Source organism: Perissodus microlepis, chromosome 20 (genome assembly GCF_051167445.1).
Source record: "Perissodus microlepis isolate ML-2025 ecotype Zambia chromosome 20, ASM5116744v1, whole genome shotgun sequence".
In the NCBI taxonomy this organism is placed as follows: domain Eukaryota; kingdom Metazoa; phylum Chordata; class Actinopteri; order Cichliformes; family Cichlidae; genus Perissodus; species Perissodus microlepis.
The window spans coordinates 20,643,742-20,663,694 of record NC_140480.1 but is presented as its reverse complement, the minus strand read 5'-3'; the positions used below and the strand labels follow the sequence as shown (position 1 = coordinate 20,663,694).

The window sequence follows — 19,953 nt, the reverse complement described above, 5'->3', positions numbered from 1 at the left end:
AAACTTTAAGTAAGTACTGAATATTATGTCACTTATTTATGTGCAAATGTTTAATAACGAAGAACATTAAAACATTACTGTTGGCCACATGTCGGCAAAGTTATGTGACATTAGTAACGTTTGTACTAACTTGGTTTTAAAGCCTTTACTTTAAAATATACGCCGTTCAATAGCTGACCTTAATCTTACAGAGAATGATCAAAGCTCATGTAGCAACAAACAAACAAATGAACAAAAGATTTTCTCCTTCATTTCTGTCAAACAAAGCTGTATGAAACGTTTCCAGCTGCTAGGCAACCTGGGCAGCGCGACGGAGGCTAGACCGTCCCATTTCACAAGCCTCGCACTTCCGGCCTTAGCGGTCTTTGAGTACACGGCCCTTGTGGACCGTTAAGGCTGTGTACTTTAAGGCTGCAGACCCTGAATTGGGATACAGCCTCTGTGTGTTCCCCTGTGAGTGTAGTGTAGTGTAGTATGCCTTTTCCTTTGCCTGCAATAAAGCTGTGGTTTTTGAGTTGAACCTTCGTGTCCGAGAGTCTGCATTTTGGGTCAAACTCCTGCCTGCACACAGCCTAATCTTGACACTTTCTGTCCCTCGCTAGCAAAGTTGACCCAGACAACAAAGTAAAGCTAGTTTTCGGCTACAAGTCCGACGCAGAACCCGACGTATTAGCCAGAGGTCCCTTTACTACGGTTCAGAGTTGCGAAACCTGTTTTATGTACCCGCGGAATAGTTTTCTATACGAGATGGCTGCATAAAGTGCAGTCTTACCTAATGTCCACCCTACTGTTACTCATTTTGATATTAAGATTTAAAAATCTAGTTGGTATTGGTATGGCGAGTAGCCTTCAGTAATAGTACTAAATCATACAGCAATAGTATATTCATGTAGTTGTAAAAAGCATGATAATATATTAAGTAATCCAAAGTATTCAAAATGCGTTACTGTCATTGAGTAACAGAATATGTTACAAAATACATTTTGGGGCATGCATTCTGTAATCTGTAGTGGAATACATTTTAAAAGTAACCTTCCCAACACTGGTGGTGCACATACAATAATTGTGTGGATGCTTTAAGCATCCACACTATTGAGTTCCTTCTTGGTGTTTCCGTACACTTTTCGCCGTTTAACTACTTCCACAATTTTTGTGCTATTTTCACCGTTCAAATTTTAAACTATTCTGTTATTTCTGCTAATGACGGCTATATCTTTTGGTATTTTTCACTATTATACTTTTTAAAATATTAAGCTTTTTTTCCTTTCATTTGAAATGAATGGGAAACTTCTGCAATTCTGCTAAAATTTGCTTGTTTTTGAAACTTAACTACTTCCTCATATTTTCACGTAGAACAACCATTCAAACTTTAAAATGTTCACAAATTATTGGGCTATTCATGTATGATTCAGCTTTTTCATATCTGTTACCGTTTTCATCTTATCCCTCTTCAAGTTTTGAGTTTCATCTTTTTGATTTTTCACAAAATACATGCGTTGTTATGGTTGCTATGCTCTTGGCTTCCAGTGTGCCACTGAAGGTTTCGCAGTCTTCTCTTCATGTCCGAACAACTTCTTGCTACTTGCTCAATTTTCACTCAACTTCCACAAATTATACATCAAAACGTAGGTATTTTTGCTGGCTTTCCGAAAATGTCACTATCATTGTTGTGGGATTTATAGAATTTTGGCAAATCTCCTCAGACCAACACAAAGTCGCAAAACTCTCCATAGAAAGTCAATGGAGAGCTTGTTTAAAATCACCGCTTGATTTCTGTAATGAGAGGCATATTCGAATCGTCATATCTCCTTAACGAAGCAAAGTTAAGACATGAGGCTTGTCCCAGTATATCTTCAGACACTCCTGACGCTCACAATTCAAGAATTATTTTCTCACCTATTACCATTCTGAAATGAGTTAGACTTGTTTGAGGGTAGGAAATTCGTCCTTCGCTCAGATTTCTTCAGATTTCAAACTCTGGAAATGAACCACTTTTTTCTCTCGTCATATCTTTTTAATGGATTTCCACAGAGACCTGAAAATTTCCATGATTGTTCACCAAAGCCTGCTGTCTCTTACGGTGAAAGAATGATATTGATGCTCCAAATAGATTTAGAGTTAGAAAGCGTTGTTTGAGGGCAAGTCAAGGCAGTTTTTGCTTTTCTCTACTCAGTTATGGTGCATTAGAAGTCAAATATCTTTAATAATTCATATTTTAATGATAAATTGTCAACACTTTAAGATTCCCCCATCTCTTCTGAACAAAACGGTGTAAGAATGACCGTTCTAGCCCCTACGGTTAGGAAATTATGGTCATTTGTTTGAGGGGAGTCGTCATTATGAGAAATAGACTGCAAAAATCCTGTGTCTCTCTGTGCTGCGTGCACCTGTTTTGGCGGGAAAAAGTGCACAGGCTCTCTGATTGGTGGATTCAAATTCAGCAGCTCCCAGGCTGCTTGACTGAGCTAGAAACTTGCTTCTCTCTCCCTGTGTGTGTGTGTGTGTGTGTGTGTGTGTGTGTGTGTGTGTGTGTGTGTGTGACAGAGAGAGAGAGAGAGAGAAAGCCTTTTTATGGGATGATCTCATTGTAAGATTTAAATTCAATATATTTAGACTGGTTGACTGAATTGGATCTTGTGTGTGTGTGTGTGTGTGTGTGTGTGTGTGTGTGTGTGTGTGTGTGTGTGCTACAGAGAGAGAGAGAGAGAGAGAGAGAGAGAGAGAGAGCCTTTTTATGGGATGATCTCATTGTAAGATTCAAATTCAATATATTTAGACTGGTTGACTGAATTGGATCTTGTGTGTGTGTGTGTGTGTGTGTGACAGAGAGAGAGAGAGAGAGAGAGAGAGAGAAAGCCTTTTTATGGGATGATCTCATTGTAAGATTTAAATTCAATATATTTAGACTGGTTGACTGAATTGGATCTTGTGTGTGTGTCTCTCTGTGCATGTGTGTGTCCATATTTGTGATTGTGTGGCTGTTATATATTTTTTTGCCAATTTTTTTCATTTAATAAGTATATTTGAGGGACCCTTAGCATGTTCAGCATTTTTTCAGCTGTCCATTTTGCTTTTCCAATTTTTCTGTTTAAGCTATTACTATTGTGCTAAATCATACTATTTCTGCTATTTTATAAGATTTGTGCTAAATATAGTATTTCTGCTTTTTATAGCATTTGTGCTTAATATAGTATTTCTGCTTTTTATAGTATTTGTGCTTAATATAGTATTTCTGCTTTTTATAGTATTTGTGCTTAATATAGTATTTCTGCTTTTTATAGGATTTGTGCTTAATATAGTATTTCTGCTAAATGTAGTATTTATGCTTAATCATACTATTTCTATATATTTTTGCCAGGCAGCCAATCCTCTGTGAGGACTCAGACATTCAAATGCACATATCGGGGCCTGCACGGCTTCCCAGCCAGCCAATCATATCTGAGGTCTGCCGTTTCTTCTCTCGTCATATCTCAGCGACGGATGTACAGAGAGCAATGAAAATCGCGGTCAAAGTACACCAAAGTCCGCTGATTCACCCAGTACAAGCAATTATGCTTCTAGTCCACCTAGTTTTTGAGTTACACAACGTTTTGTAACTCCAAAAAACGGCGTTTTTCGCCTCTCACTGCGATCTAATTCTGACTGCTCATCACCCTGTTTTTCCAATTGCCCGCTTTCTTTCCCAGTGGTGCAGTTGGTAATGACACGGGTCTGCAAACCAAAGATCGTGGGTTCGATTCCACCTTCGTCAATATGTTTTTTTCCTACAAATTAATACACTATCACAGACCAGTAATTCATATTCATCATTTATTACAATTCTGCAAACTTTTATGATTTTACCAGCTTTTCTAATATGGACCTCACATTCTTGTTAACACTCCATGGCACAAATACTGTTCCCTTTAGGCTCTGTGTATGTGTGTGTCTATCAATATTTCTCCCATTTTAAAGTATTGCTCCTCCATAATTGTATTTCTGTTAAATCAAAGTACTTTTACTACATCTTAGTACTTCTGCTCAATCATAGTATTTCTGCTAAATCATAGTATTTTTGCCAAATCATGGTTTTTGTGCCAAATCATAACATTTGTGTTATGTTATAGTATTACTACTAAGTGGAGGAATTTCTGTCATGTTACAGTATATGTGCTGATTACAGTATTTCTGCTAAATCATAGTATTTCTACTATATTATATTTTTCTTTCTAAATATAGCATTTCTGCTATATAATTGTATTTCTGCTATGTTATAATGTTTGTGCTAAACCAGAGTATTTGTGCTGAACCATAGTATTTCTGCCAAATGATAGTATTTCTGTCAAATTCTAGTATTTGTGCTAAAACATAGTATTAATTTAAAATTACAATATTCATAGTTCATCACAGTGTCTCTGGTAAATCACAGTATTTCTGCTATGTTGTACTATTTTTCTAAATCATAGTGTTTCCGTAATGTTTAAGTATTTTTGGCTAAATATATTCTTTCTGTTATCTTATACTATTTCTCCTAAATTCTTGTATTTTTGAGAAGTTATCATGTTTCTGGTAAGTTACAATATTTCTGCTAAGTTCTGCTATGCTATTGTATTTCTGCCAAGTATTATGCTTCCTCTAAGATATTGCAGTTCTGCTAAGTTATTACATTTTAGCAAAGTTCCTTTGCTTCTGCAAAGTTTTTACAATTTCTGCAACTTTTCAGCTTTTTCAGCTAGTTTTTTCAGGCAGCTTCAGCTTTAAAGCATGCACACTGCATTTTCGCAGGAAATGCAAATTTTTCTAGTTTAAATTATTTTACAGTTTGTTCGCCATTTTTGTGCCTGATTTTGATGAGCACTGGCAAGGAAAATGTTTATCTTCAGGGTCAAGTCACCTACATAACATTTCCTTTTACATACTCAGTATTTAGGTGTTTCAGAGAAAATAAAACAATACTTAAAAATTTGAATGTGGTGAGTCTGTGTCTCTTCAGCACCAAATTCTGTCAGCATGTTATTTGAAGAAGTCACATATCAGATTTTCTGTAAAAAAAATAATTCCCTTTCAGATATCATTTCATGTCTAGAGCCTAGAAGATCTGAAGCAACCAATGCCATCAAACAGCTGTGTTTTTATCTGTTTTTAGCCAGTGAACTAAATTCAAGAATTGTTAAGGGAGTTAGTGATGGTAAATTCAATTCTTTTTTCTGAATCAAGTTTGAATGAGTCACTCACCAAAATGAATCGGGTTTTTTGAGTCATTTGAGTCACTAAGTCAGTTGCCCAGAGAGTGCAAAAAATGTACATTTTCACTCAAACTTAATTTGTTTCTCTTTTCATTTATATCCTACTGCTAAGATGAGTGACTGAAAAAGAATAACAGCTATTTTTACAGAGCAAAAAACTTAACATTTCTAAAGGGAACATTTATTTTATTTATTTTATTTTATTAGTATTTTCCTCAAATGTGTCAAATTTATATTTTCTCATCTAAATGTCCACTGAGCTGTGAGCCAGGGGGCGGTAATGCGCCTTAACATTGGTTGCCAACCAAGAAGAAGAAGAAGAAGAAGCTGTGAGCCAGGAGGGAGGGGGTGAGTGAGTGAGTGGGCCTGTCTCGGTGGCTGTGTCCCAATTCAGGGTCTGCACGCTTGAAGTACGCGTACTACGCGTACTACGTACGGTGCGTACTATAAGTACGAGAAGTGCGGAAGTGAGAGGCTTGTGAAATTGGACGGTCTAGTCTTCGTCGCGCTGTTCAGGTTGCCTAGCAACCATGATACTAACCGCGAGAAACGTTACATACAGCATTGTGTGACATAAATGAAGGAGAAAAAATGTTTTGTTGGTCATTCATTTTTGTCATGACATCACTTTGATTAGTTGAGTATCTGAGGCTGAGACCACGGGACTGTAACACATTATTGTTGGGCTTCATTTCTGTACTGTCAAAATTACAGTCATTTCAAGAGTAGTTAGTAAATAACAATTAGCTAATGTTGTTCATGAGACTAAAATCATCTCACTGTGGTAACGTAAATACAATATGGCCAATATTATAGTATTGTCAGATTATTATGATATATATATATATATATATATATATATATATATATATATATACGTGTGTGTGTGTATACATACGTGTGTGTGTGTGTATACGTGCGTGTGTGTGTGTATATGTATATATGTAGAGGCTCTAAAACCAAGTTAACGCTGAAAGTACAAACATCACTAATGTCACACAACTTTGCCGACATGTGGCCAACAGCAATGTTTTAATGTTCTTCGTTATTAAACATTCGCACATAAATAAGTGACATCATATTCAATTACTTTTGACAGTTCACTCTTCGGCTGCTCCCTTCTGCCGTATTTTGCAGCAAAATTATCCACACCCACCGCCGCGCTATGAATTGTGGGATATATGGGACCACGAAGCGTGCACCGGACCACGCTTGATATTTGGGGAAATCGATGCCGCATTTGGAGTATGCATTTGAAGTACACTTTGAATTGGGACAGCCGTCGTCACATGGCGGTGACGTAATCGCAGTTAAAATGCGTACTTCAAGCGTGCAGACCCTGAATTGGGACACAGCTAATATGCGCACTTGTGCGTTCTTGCGTTCTTGTGTACTCGTGATATGTCATCAGCCGGAGACCAAGTACTGTTCTAATTCAAAGTACGCATGAAGCCGAGAACGCAAAAAATTCCCGGATGTGCTCTCGCTCCGCCTGTTTTATCGAGCATCCATCAGTGGTGACTTGTGTTTACTTGGTACAGCTAAATATCCCAGAATGCATTTCGTCCAAATCCCAAATGCAGCAATGGCGGGGGAGGAGCGCAGCTACAAACTTTTAAATATTACTCTTTATGGGTCGCAAAATGAACTTTTACGTTATTTTCAAGTGAGAATGTAGCTGTGTAAGCTTCAAATATCTGCTCGATTTATCAAGATATCATATATTTCCAAATGTGCTCCGACATTTTCAGAGACGTCTGTTACCCACCAGCTCCATAGCAGACCGGAAGGTCGAGGATCACGAGATCGGCGGACTCCCGGCACATCGTTTTCAACCCCCCCGCGGTCTTTCGCTACTCAGGTTAAACATGATATATAAGTCTCTTAGATAACTTCGAAATATTAATGCTTGGTTTATTTCAGTGTTTCTATTTGTTCCTGAGTAAATCGGCTTGGCTGAGATATATTTTAATTCAGGAGGAAACATTTTCACTGCTAACAAAAACAGCATGTTAATACGTGGAGATTCTAAAGACTGCTTCAAAATGATCAGATTATATTTTAAATATTTGTTCAGTTCTCTTCCAAACCCCAGCATCTGTCTATTGTAATTTTTGATGTGTCCACTAATATAAAAATAAAGTGTTCTAACATCTCACCTGTTTGTTTATATTAAGGCATACATGTACATTATTTTTGCTACTGAGGTTAAACATGATATATAAGTCACTTAGATCACTTCTAAATGTTAATGTTTGGTTTATTTCAGTGTTTTATTTGTTCCTGAGTAAATCGGTTTGGGTGTGATTAAAGTTAAGCTTCATAACATATTAATCACAGTTAAATTAAGAGGGGACGGCAGTAAAAACTCTGGACCTGTGACATCATCAGGTACGCTGGTGTCCCAATTGTACAAATCGCGAGTTCGTGTTCACGTTCTCGGCGAGTCCATACTCACATGCGTTCTCGACAGGTATGGACTCACCGAGAACGAACTCGCTTACTTGAGAATTGAGAAAGGGCCCCTGATTTGTTCATGCTACGATTCAGCACAGGAAGGGAGGGGGTGAGTGAGTGAGTGATTCGTTCATGCTACGATTCTGTTAGTATGTTAGCAGAGTGATGCTACTGTGAACTGATGAGCTATTGTCTTGATGTGAGTTTCCACTCAGGGTTTTTTCTTCCAGTTCAGAGCAGAAATTTTTTTGTTAAGAAACTGGCTGTTGTTTTTTTTCCACAATTTTAATTATCAGCTAGATATATTTCTATGAAATTAGTTTGCTAACAGCAACAGGGATGAGTCAGTGAATAAGTCAGTTGAGCTTGTGAATCATGATTCACGAGTCAGTAAAGTGATTCTCGAGTATTGAACGATTCGTTCATGATTCGCACATCACTAAAGAGAGGTGGTGAGAGAGTCTGGATCCACAACTCTGTGGATCAAGAAGCTGTACCAAAAAGAACTATTATACAATTTTGTATGATGTGTGGAATTAACATAGTCAGTTTTTTGAAACAGTCAATACTGAGCTGAAATAGCATTTTTACAATTCTGTTGACTTTGACTTATTTGAGTTTATAGTGACTGATTGTTTGTTGACCAATGATTTTTTTTTTCATAATAAAGTTGAAAAAAAAATGTTTTGTTCAGTGCAGAAAACATAAATTCCTCTTTTTGTAACTCAGATTTTTTTCTTCTGAACACAAAATGTTTTAAGAATGGTTGACATTATATCAAAAACTTAACAAAAGACAAAATGGAACTATGCAGAAATTCCAACACTAACTCACTCACAAAGTAAAGATGCAGTGAACAAAAAAATTAAATAAGAACATTAAAGATGGAAACATTTTGCCAAATGTACTTTACATTATACCTGCATCTTTTTCCTTTTTTAAAAAACTTTCTGCTTTCTTACTAAAATTGTATTGATAACATGTTATACTCATAAGACCAGTCATTTTAATACATACAGACCTGTGATAACTGCCATATAAAACCTTAAACTGAAGGATCTCACATGTAATAGTTTGACGTGTGTGTTAATTACCTTGGCAATGGCGATGAACTTCAGTCTGCATGAAAACGATGTCTCTGTTATTGATGTCAAGTTCTGACTGCTATGCACTTCAATCTCTCCTCCTTATAATAAGATGTATTTGATGTTTAATCTCCGCCCCTGTGTTTTCTGTCTTTCTATTTGTGTATGTGTATCTATGGGTGTGGTGCTTACATCACTGCTGCAATACCTGTGTATAGGATTTAGTGTGCTGTATATTTAGAAACATAATATTGCTTTCTTAATTACAGTTGTGTATTTGTCAGCTTAGAACAACCCCCCTCCTCCCATATCTACACAGTAAGTCCATCAGTCACGTTGAACCTCCTACACTGGACCATATTTGTAGTGTAGCCCAGTGAGACAAAGAAACCCTGGCACTGAGAAAAGGCTGTTTTACATTTAAGTTGCAGCCAGTGTAGGATTTGTGCAGCAGGCAGGAAAAGGACCCAAATGCAGACTCACGGAAGCAGGACTTAAACTCACAAATACAGCTTTATTTGCTGAAAGGAAAAAATACAGCACTATTCTGGGACATGTATAAAACAAAACACATGAGGAGGCACACAGGGAGACACACAGCCATAAGTTCGGTTACCAATGCAAGAGTAAAGGAAAACACAGGGCTAACATACACCAGGAAGTAATCAGGCACCGGGCAACGGGAGGGAAACATAGCTGGGACTAATTAAACATGACAGGACAGCGAGGAAGAAAAACAGAATACACTGACATGAGACGAAGAACTGTCAAAGTAAAACAGGAAGTATAACACAGAGACAGAGGGTACACGAAGACAAGCGTGACAACATGAGGAACACGAGAAAGGCAAAATAACAGAAAAAAACTTTCTGCTTTCTTAATAAAATTTTATTGATAACATTTTATACTCATAAGACCAATCATTTTAATACATACAGACCTGTGACCTACTATATAAAACCTTAAACTGAAGGATCTCATATGTAATAGTTTGACGTGTGTGTTATTTACCTTGGCAATGGCTATGAACTTCAGTCTGCAAGCGTGACAACACGAGGAACATGAGAAAGGCAAAATTACAGAAACCAAAATCCTAGGACTAAAAATATAACACAAGCAGAACCAAAACCCATGAAATATAATAATCAACAAATATAACTAAAACACATGCAAACACTGGGTTGCAGACCCAGTACTGTGACAGAATTTGCCAAAAAGGTGATGGGTTGGAACAAACGAGGACGACATTGCTGCTGTTAAAGCTACGAATACCGCTTTGGAAACAAAGTTGGAGACACTAACACGCAAGGTAGAAGAGCTGGAGAATAATAGCCGAAGAGATAATATTTGCTTGGTGGGCCTCCTTGAAGGAGAAGAGGGGAAAGATATGTGTGGATTCCTAACTAATTAATATACTAAAAATGTAAATTTTGCCAAAATATCTTTACCTTTTTTAATCAATACTTGCAAAAACTATTCCGAAACTTTATTTGGAATAACAGAAGACCAAGACTCAGAATCTCATTACAATACCTTCCTTATGAAAGAGGGGGTTTACAACTTCCAAATAGTGGTACTTCTGGGCTGCTCAAATCAGAGCGGCAATGTTTTATTTTGTTAATGAGCAGACTCCAGTGTGGGTTTCTATGGAGTCTACAGAATCAAAATTCCCCCTAACATATATCTTTACTCAGCTGACAGGAAGACACTAAATAAGCAAACTAAGAACCCCTTTTTGAAAAACACTATAATGATCTGGTTTGAAACACATAACTACTTGGGAGAAATGTTACAACTGTCTAGGTTTACTCCGATATTTGGAAATAACAACTTTCCTCCTGGTAGGGCGGATGCAGGCTTTAAATTTTGGTTCGATCAAGGTATAAGAAAAGTGTCTGATATATTTAGGAATAATACTCTTATGTCTTTTGAACAACTTAGAAGTACTTTTTCTATTCCTGTCAAACATTTTTTTAAATTTCTTCAATTAAGAAATTTTATCTTAACCACACAAGGTAACAGCTTAGAAATCCCCACCTACTCCTCTCTAGAGAACACAGTCATAAATCATCTAAATGGGAGTGGCCAAGTTTCTGCATTGTACAAATTATTTATGGAAAATTCCAAAGAATCAACACAGTCTATTTTAGAGGCATGGAGGAATGATTTACAAATGGATCTATCTGATCATGAATGGTATAAATCATGCTCCTTGGCCCAGAGTCAGACAATTAATGTGCAATCTAAACTACTTCAATATAAATGGTTAACAAGACAATATCTTACTCCGTCAAAAATGCATCATTTTAACTTAAACATCCCAGACACCTGTATTAAGTGTGGAGTGGACAGGGGCACTTTATTTCACTGTATATGGGAGTGTCCACATGTGAAAATCTTTTGGGAAAAGGTAATAAATCTGTTAAGTCAAATTATTGGTGATGTGATTCCACTTCATCCTAAAATATGTATTTTAAATATATACCCGATTAATTTTGTACCTGCTGCAAACAATAGAACTCTGTTAACGATTGGACTTTTGGAAGCCAAGTGCTGTATTGCTATGTGTTGGAAAAATCAAAAAATATGTGGACTATCTCAGTGGCTTAATGGACTGACATCTATACTATCTATGGAGAAAATAACTTATGCATTAAGACATAAACTGGACACGTTTTGGACTATATGGTCAAAATTCTACAACTTTTTGGAGAACTGCAATGTATACACTGTGGACTTAACGGCCTGAAACTCTAACTTGATTTGTATATCTGGCCTTCCCTTCTGTTATGGTTTGCTTTGTTTTTGTTTCTATTACTATGTTGTTTTTGTTTTTGTTGTGGGTTTTTCTTTTTAATTTATTTTAGTTTATTTTGTTTTTGTTTTTTATGTTCACGGTGTATCATGTAGAACCGGTTAAAACCAATAAATAAATGTTTTAAAAAAAAGGTGACGGGTATTTACTTTTAGCCATAGCCACCAGTTCCTACTCGCTGGTCCTTTAAGCCTCAGGGCTGCCAATCTCTCACTTCCCACCCAAGCTCTCTCTCCAGCCTTCTCAGTCATTCGCTTTTACCATTTACTACCAACAGCAGATCATCCACAGAAATTTTGCCTCATATTGGTGTATTTTTGTGATTGTGACATCATGCTAATTTGTCTGCTTAGTAAATCTTAGAAAGAATGCCTTAATAAAATTATAGTTTTGTAATTTAGCAAGTTACTTGATATAATGTGAAGTAAAGAGAAAAACAAAAAACAAAACAAAAAAATCAGCAACAATATGCTAGTGTGCTTTAGGGTGGGATAAACACGTTTACTGAAGTGTTTACTAAAGTTTTTATTTCTCACTTATGACTGGCTGGAAATTTGGACAAATCTGCTTTGAAAACCTGCTTTTTAATTTTTTGTTAGGTAAATTGCGGCAGGGCATTCCTTCCAGTTGTGACCCTCTGGGTCTTGCTGTCATTGCCCATGAGTGCGTTAAATTCTTTAATTAGAAAACCAATCCAACCCAAGCCATGGGAGCTAACACTCTCATCCAATGAGCAAAAACTCCAATATACAGTCAGTGAACTGGAGGTGGTCAAATATTAGGTGTATTTATTTTTGGAAATGTAATTTATAAAATGGAACAATTAATCAGTATTTTCAAAGGCAAGAAACAAAGACTGGAGGAGTAAAGAAGTTAGGAAATTATGAACTTGATGAGGAAATGTGCATTTTCAGGGCTAGGGTTAACCAGATAAGCTTTCCTGTCACACCCAATCCCATTTTAAAAGCCTCTGTGGTATGCTTAATGGAGCAGCAGCCAAAAGTTCCTCAATCATCATGCTTGGCTAATTCTTATTTGTTTTGATTGATTCATGATCACCTGATTCTAAATATTACTGCAATCCACAGTCCATGATTGCTTCTCTTTAGCTCACTGTAACATTGTTTTCTTCTGATTAGGTGTTAGTGCTGTACGTAGATTTTTTTATTTGTGTATGGGCTTTTGTGTACTTCGGTGGTAATATCACCTTCTGCTTTTGCTGTGACATCCTCCAAGGTGACCTTTGTTTTGCTGTCTGTTGTTCGATGTCTTCAGTGGAGGTCAATTTCCTATGTGTTGATTTTGATCCAGTTATGATTGACACATTTGGCAACAAATCCTGCAAAGGAGATCTTTGTTTTCGATTTAGATTTTTCTGCCCAGAAAATTGCCACTGTTGGAGAAGAAACTGTGTATATGCACATCTGGCACATACATTGTTTTTCCCCATTGATATCTGATGTGTTTTCAAAGTGTCCCTTTATATTTCTTTGTTTACTATATATTAATGGCTTATGCAGAAACCCACATTATTTAATGGAAACCAGTAGAAATCAGCAGAGGTTAAAAAGGGCAAATAGCCTATCTTCCCCCACCACTCCCCCTGCCAGTGGCAGACGCCCTCAGACATCGGTGCATTGGTGGTTCTTTGTGTCCGGGGATGGGCGTCCAGGTACATACCGGCTCACTCCTGGTGGCTGCTTGTCGGGGCCTGGAGCCTGGGGCTCGCTCGGGCCCTCAGCCTCTGGGCCTGGAGCTCGGTCACTCTAGCACAGCTGGCTGCCGGCGGAGCCACTGCAATTCCCCCTGGCTTCTTTTTTCTTTCTCAACAGGGTGAACCAGGTGATTGATATATGTATTTTTTGTCAGTTTGTTTTGTTGGTTTTTGGTTTTTGCCCTTTATCACCATCCCTCTTCCCAGTTCTTTTTCTTTCCCTCTTTCTTTCTCCATTTAGTCCATTTGATAAAGTAAATCCGTTGGGCATCTTTCTTTGCCTATAGAAAACAATTCTGATGGCAAAAGAGCCAAACAGAACCATATATATATATATATATATATATATATATAAATAAAAAGGGCAAATAGTCTGTGGCCTGGGGTGATTTTGGGTTCTGTTGGAAAAAGTGTCATGTTATCTCATCAATTGCTAGGGAGGGTATACACACACACACAATCACACACACACACACACACACACACACACACACACACAGTTTGTAGGTTATTTTGCACGTTGAAAGGGAGCAAATAGGGAAAATGGATTTGAATGTGGAAACATTTACATGTGTACTTTGAAACCCAAATATATAGTCAATACCCAGCATTTTGCATTTAACCAAATAAATGAAAGCGTAAAACACTGAGTTTGTGGAACAACTTTGGATCACAGCCCTACATGATTCTCTGAAATTATTTCCAATGCAAACAAAACTTATTTAGAAATGAATGTGTGTTTCAACATACTTTTTCGGCCCCACACAAAACAAACCAGAAAGCAATTAAAGAAATCAACAAAACAAAATCTAATCAACAAAAAAAGACAAAAGGTGTGTTCAAATAGTTCATTTCTTTCATTACTAAATGAGACAGGTAACCTGTGTGGTAGCCATTGTAAGAGCTGTCCCAATTCTCCAAATAATAAAGAAAGGAGTTTTGGTGCTTCCAGTGGGCCTGTGAGGTCAAATGCACTGCAACTTAAGGAAGAACCAACAAATAGAAAAATGCTGCTTAAGCATATGTATTGTTTGTCCTTTATTTTGACCTGTGTTAAACAACAGGGTAAAAATACCTTGTGTCTAAGAAGCACGTTTTGTAGTACACTGTAAAAAAATATTGTAGAATTTACAGTGAATTACTGGCAGCTGTGGTTGCCAGAATTTCACCGTAGAAAATATTGTGATAATGTAGAATACATAACAGTATACTTGTTGATAAATGTAAAATTCACAGTGAACTTTGGTTTTTGTACAATTATTACATTGAAATAAAAAAGTAATATAAAGTAAACCAGTTAAAATACATTTTAATAAGCTTGTTTACTGTCTCCTATTGACAAAGCACAGAAGAGCTGTATAATACAAAACATGCCTTTTTATCCAAAAGTTCATATTTACACAAAATTATTGGCAGCTGTTGCAGCCAGAATGTCGTCTAAAAAAATTAAGGTCCAACAAATGAGGTAATAAACAGAATAGGGATAACTGGCATAAAACTTACATTCTTTGACTTTTTGTCATAATTTGCTAGAAACATTACTAAAAACCAGTAGAGACAATGATTCAGTTAAACAGTTAACATCCATTTGCTTCCACTTATCCTTTTTCAGGGTCGCGGCACTGGGGTCTATCCCAGCTTTCATAAGGCGAGAGGCGGGGTACACCCTGGACAAGTCGCCAGTCTGTCACAGGGCTAACACACAACCATTCGCACTCACATTTACACCTATGGATTAGTCAATTAACCTATCCCCACAAACTGCATGTCTTTGGACGATGGGAGGAAGTCGGAGTACCCGGAGGGAACCCACGCAAACACGAGGAGAACATGCAAACTCCACACAGAAAGACCCCAGCCTGATGGTGAAATTGAACTCAGGACCTTCTTGCTGTGCAGCAACAGTGCTAACCACCGTGCCACCGTGCTGCCCTAAACAGTTAATATTGAATTATAAAATTAATGACTAAAAAGGCACTGATCTAATTAATATCAAACTTAGTACAACCAAAAATAAATAAGTACATAATAAACAGTCAAACAAAATTTAAAACACTTAATACTTGCAGTGGTTGACAAAGTTTCTTTTTAGAGGGCTTTCAAAACAGTCTCTGATGGTGTCTGAGGAACTGGAACTGGTTTTGGATTCAATGTGCTGGAGGACTTGCATGTTGTTCTTCAGATGCTCGGTTTAGATTAGCGTTCTTTCCTTGAAGTCTGAAAGCAAATACAAAGCACAATAAAGCAAACTGCCCATTTCAAAAGCAAATATACAATCTTAAAATATTGGATATTGGCCAAAATATTGATAAAAAAAATGATGAAAATGGAGGCAACTTTGCCTATGGTACAATGTATGCAATGTATGAAAAGATCTTTACTGCAGATACTAATATGGCTCTGCAGATTTTTTTCTTTTAGTTTAACCTATGTCGCCTCACCTTCAGGTTGGCAAATCTGTCTATCACTTTTTGGTGGTCAACTCTCTCAAGCAGTTTAACAGTTTCTGTTGTGCCGGTCACTGTTCCCTGTTTCTTCCTGACCTTGTACTTTCTCCTCACGTTCCCCTCTTTCCTCTCTCCCTCTTTGGACTGACAATCATACACAAATAGATTGTATTCAATTAGATGAAAATATTACATTAATATGAAAAAAATTATTATTAAGATCACTAATAAAAAGTCCTCTCGGTGTACTTTCAACCAAAAGGCAAATAACCAAACCACATGTACATCTAATAAAAGATATAAATATTGAAACACTGATCCAACATTAAATTTATTGACGGATCATTTGTTCTTTCATTTTTACCTGAATGTTGTTCCTGGGTTTAATATCGGCACACGCACATATGACAAAATAAGCAGCTTCTCTCATTCCATTTCAAACAGGACAGTGGCAACAACAGTAGGCTAAAACAATTTTAAGTTTTAGATTTTAAATAGGCTGTATAAATTTCAATGGGAGCAACAGGACAGTCAGCTAGAAAGAAACATGGTCTGACTCCAAACTAACTATATAAAGAGTAACTGAAGGCTAAATGCAGCTAATATGTCCTGTTTTAAGCCAGGCACTTACACCTCTGCTACGTTTCACGGCTAATGATATACTTACATATCTTACATATATGTGTTTGGTCCAAAAAACCTCTGACAAGTTAGGATACTTATTTTAGTAGGTAATGTTTTAATGTTGCTATATATATTATTTTGGTAGTAATCTTGTGTTTAACAGTACTTTGATACAACTCATGGCTGAAAACGAATGGTTCACCTGAAGACTCACATCATAGACAAATATTGTATTTCCTGCTATGAAGGAAGCAGGAGCTGAGAACTGTTCAGCAACTCAAGTTGGAGCTGTTAGCTCATGTAATTCAAGCATGGATGAAAAATTTATTCTGATTTTGTTCATTCCAACAGATTCAGAAGATTTTTTTTATCACCCAGAATATGAAAAACAATAGGTAGTGAAGTAACTATCCAAATGTTTTCTCATTTGAGGTGACAGTCTTCTGCAGCCTTTCACCAGATGTTTAAATCAGGTGTTTTCCATTTAATGATCCACGGTGTACACTCATTGGCAGGGGAACAATATGAGAACAGCCCCACCAAGGTTTGCAATTCTGGAAGAGCATGTGGGAAATGGAGGAAACATACCAACAATGTTCAGTGGTTAGTGGATCTAAAAGCAGAGCATAGCAACCTCACTGAACAAGATCCAGTAACCATCACAGTGGCAGAAATGCAAGAAAGTCTCCAGTATGAAGAACTGCACAGCATCAGGCCTTGACCTGATTCACATCTACAGGTTAAAGAAGCTAACTGCACTTCACAAGCGCCCGGAAACAACACAACATTAGAGGCCTTTGTACTGCTTACTGTGAGTAACTCATCTTTGATTTGGACACATTTATTAAAGATAATAACTGAAAACACTATAAGTGCCACAGGGAGTAACAATGGAATCTTAAATTTCATTCAATTTAATTGGAGGCAAGTTATTAAGTTTACTAAACTGTTGAATCATTCAACAATTTTCTTTCTGTAGTGCTAAAAATTGTGACACAATATTTTTAAATTATAATGTCTTGCAGTACTTTTTTTGCACTTTTACAAATAAATTGATAAAAGTCACATCTTGCTTTGTTTTTTATAAATCCTCTATTTAAGCTAATTGTTTAATCAGAATCAGAATGCTTTATTAATCCCGAGGGAAATTAGGGTTACAGCAGGCAGCACGCTAATGGCGCATGCGCACTTACAAAGGAACCTTCTGACCAACTTTACACAAACATCACATTGGGGAGACATGTCAGAAAGGTAGGCTGATAGGAAAAAAAACAACGAAAATACACTACATGAGGTAAGAGGAGGAGAAAAAAAACTCCACTGAGACTGAGCTCCTAGTGGGAGAACAGTTTGATAACAGAAAAAACACCTCAGCACAAAAGCACATGACTATCAATACACCATAGAAACACAAGACAAGCAACAGGGTCGGGTAAAGGGTAAGAGAGAGCCGGTGTAGACAGCGCATCCGGTCCTGCAGCATGTCTGCGCTGGTCCAGTTGACTGCCATCTTCCCCGGTAGGGCACAAGCATCGAAGGCGTATGGAAAGGGAGGGGGGAATCAGTGTGTGCACATCAGTGTATGTGTGTGTGTGTGTGTCCAGAGTTCAGCTGAGACAGTGTCCTTCGCCCCGACAGGCTAAGTAAACAGTCTTCCAGCCAACCCAGGTGGCCTTGCATGGGATGGGAAGAACAGTCATAACACAGTCGTTATCAGGGAGTGATTGTTCAGCTCCAGCCTTGGGCCTGCAGCTGGCGCCGTGATGGGGGTCCGCAATTTTGATATTGATTTTGTAAATTTCCATGCGAGCAGCCCAGGAGAATTTTCAGGCTGCTCTTTAACACTCCGACTTTGGTCTCTCAATCTCCCGTTGGAGAGCCGCGAGCCTCCCCATGATGGTATCAAACTTCTGTTCCATGGTGTTGTCATTCTTTTGATTCTGAGACCTCACAACTGCAGTGATCCGTTCCGCGATGTGTTCCAACTGTCGCTCAAGGGTCTCATTCTGAGCAGGCCTCTCTCTGATGTATCCCCCCATACGCTCAATGGTGTTATTTTGAGCCTTCAGTTTCAGTTTCAGTTTTCAGTTTTATTTGTCATATGCAAGTTAGCACAGGGTCAACATTGCAATGAAATGTGTTTGACGAGCAGCAGTCACTCAGCAGCATGATACAGTAGGAGAAAATATAATAAAAATAAAATAAAATAATAAAGAAAATAGAAAAATAGTAAGGAGCAAAATATTAGAGAGACATGGTAAAAGAGAAAAGATGACTAAATATATATGTATCTATAAATATAAATATATGTACACTAGTGATTAAATAAGAAAATCTTGAAAAGAAATATGACGGGAGGGCAGATGGGATATTGCACAGGAATGAGCAGCAGAAAATTACAGTATTGCACTTTTAAATATAAATATCAATGACAATAAAGTGGAGTGACCAGTGCAGATTAAACAGAGTACTTGTGAAGCTGCAGGGTAGCTTCTGAGTGCTGTGTTGTGTGTGTTTAAGTGTTGTGGTTGAGGTGTCGTATGGCTTGGTGGTAAAAACTGTTTTTGAGTCTTGTAGTCCGAGCAGACAGACTCCTGTAACATCTGCCAGATGGTAACAAGGAGAACAGCTGATGTGCTGGGTGGCTGTGGTCCTTGATGATGCTGTGTGCTTTACGGAGGCATCGCTGGAGATAAATGTCCTGAATGGCAGGAAGCCTCGTGCCAGTGATGTGCTCTGCTGCCTTCACCACCCTCTGTAGTGATTTACAGCTGCTGGCAGAGCAGCTTCCGTACCAAACTGTGATGCAGCTCGTCAGCAAGCTCTCAATTGCACACCTGTAAAAATTTGAGGTGATGTTGGCATTCATGCTAAACTTCCTCAGCCTCCTCAGGAAGTAAAGCCGCTGGCGAGCTTTCCTGATAGCAGTGTCTGTGTGAAGGGTCCAGGAGAAGTCCTCAGTGATGTTGACTCCAAGGAACTTGAAGCTGCTGACCCTTTCGACCTTGACACCGTTGATGTGGATGGGCTGGTGTTCTCTGACTGGTCGTTTCCGGTAGTCCACTATCATCTCTCTAGTTTTGCTGATGTTGAGAGTCAGGTTATTTTCCAGACACCACTCGTACAGTGCCATCACCTCCTCACTATGTGCCGTCTCATTGTTGTCTGTGATGAGGCCTATGATGGTTGTGTCATCCGCAAACTTGATGATCATGTTGGACTCTTGTTTAGCAACACAGTCGTGTGTGAACAGGGAATATAGGAGGGGGCTAAGCACACAACCCTTTGGCGTCCCTGTGTTTAGGATGAGTGATGAGGAGGTGTGCTTACCAACTCCCACCACCTGGGGCCTGTTTGTGAGGAAGTTTAGAATCCATCTGCAGATCGGTGTTCCCAGCCCAAGGTCGACGAGCTTCGTGGCAAGTTTTGAGGGGATGATGGTGTTAAATGCCGAGCTGTAGTCGATGAAGAGCATCCTTGCATATGTATTCCCTTTCTCCAGGTGAGTGAGGGTGGTGTGCATTGCCAGGGCGATGGCATCCTCTGTGGCTCTGTTTGTCCCATAGGCAAACTGAAGAGGGTCCAG

The 19,953-nt window shown here is 38.1% G+C and overlaps 1 protein-coding gene across 1 annotated transcript in view; it reads right to left on the bottom strand.

Annotated features, from left to right (window-relative positions):
- The window catches only part of LOC146364449 (deoxynucleoside triphosphate triphosphohydrolase SAMHD1-like), a 47,508-nt gene extending 38,677 nt beyond the window's left edge, over positions 1 to 8,831 (bottom strand). Inside the window, exon 1 of the mRNA XM_084917758.1 lies at positions 8,777 to 8,831. Within this exon, the coding sequence (XP_084773884.1) occupies positions 8,777 to 8,807 (31 nt within the window). The 5' untranslated portion in view covers positions 8,808 to 8,831. The remainder of the gene's footprint in view (positions 1 to 8,776) is intronic.
- Between the last annotated feature and the right edge of the window lie 11,122 nt (positions 8,832 to 19,953).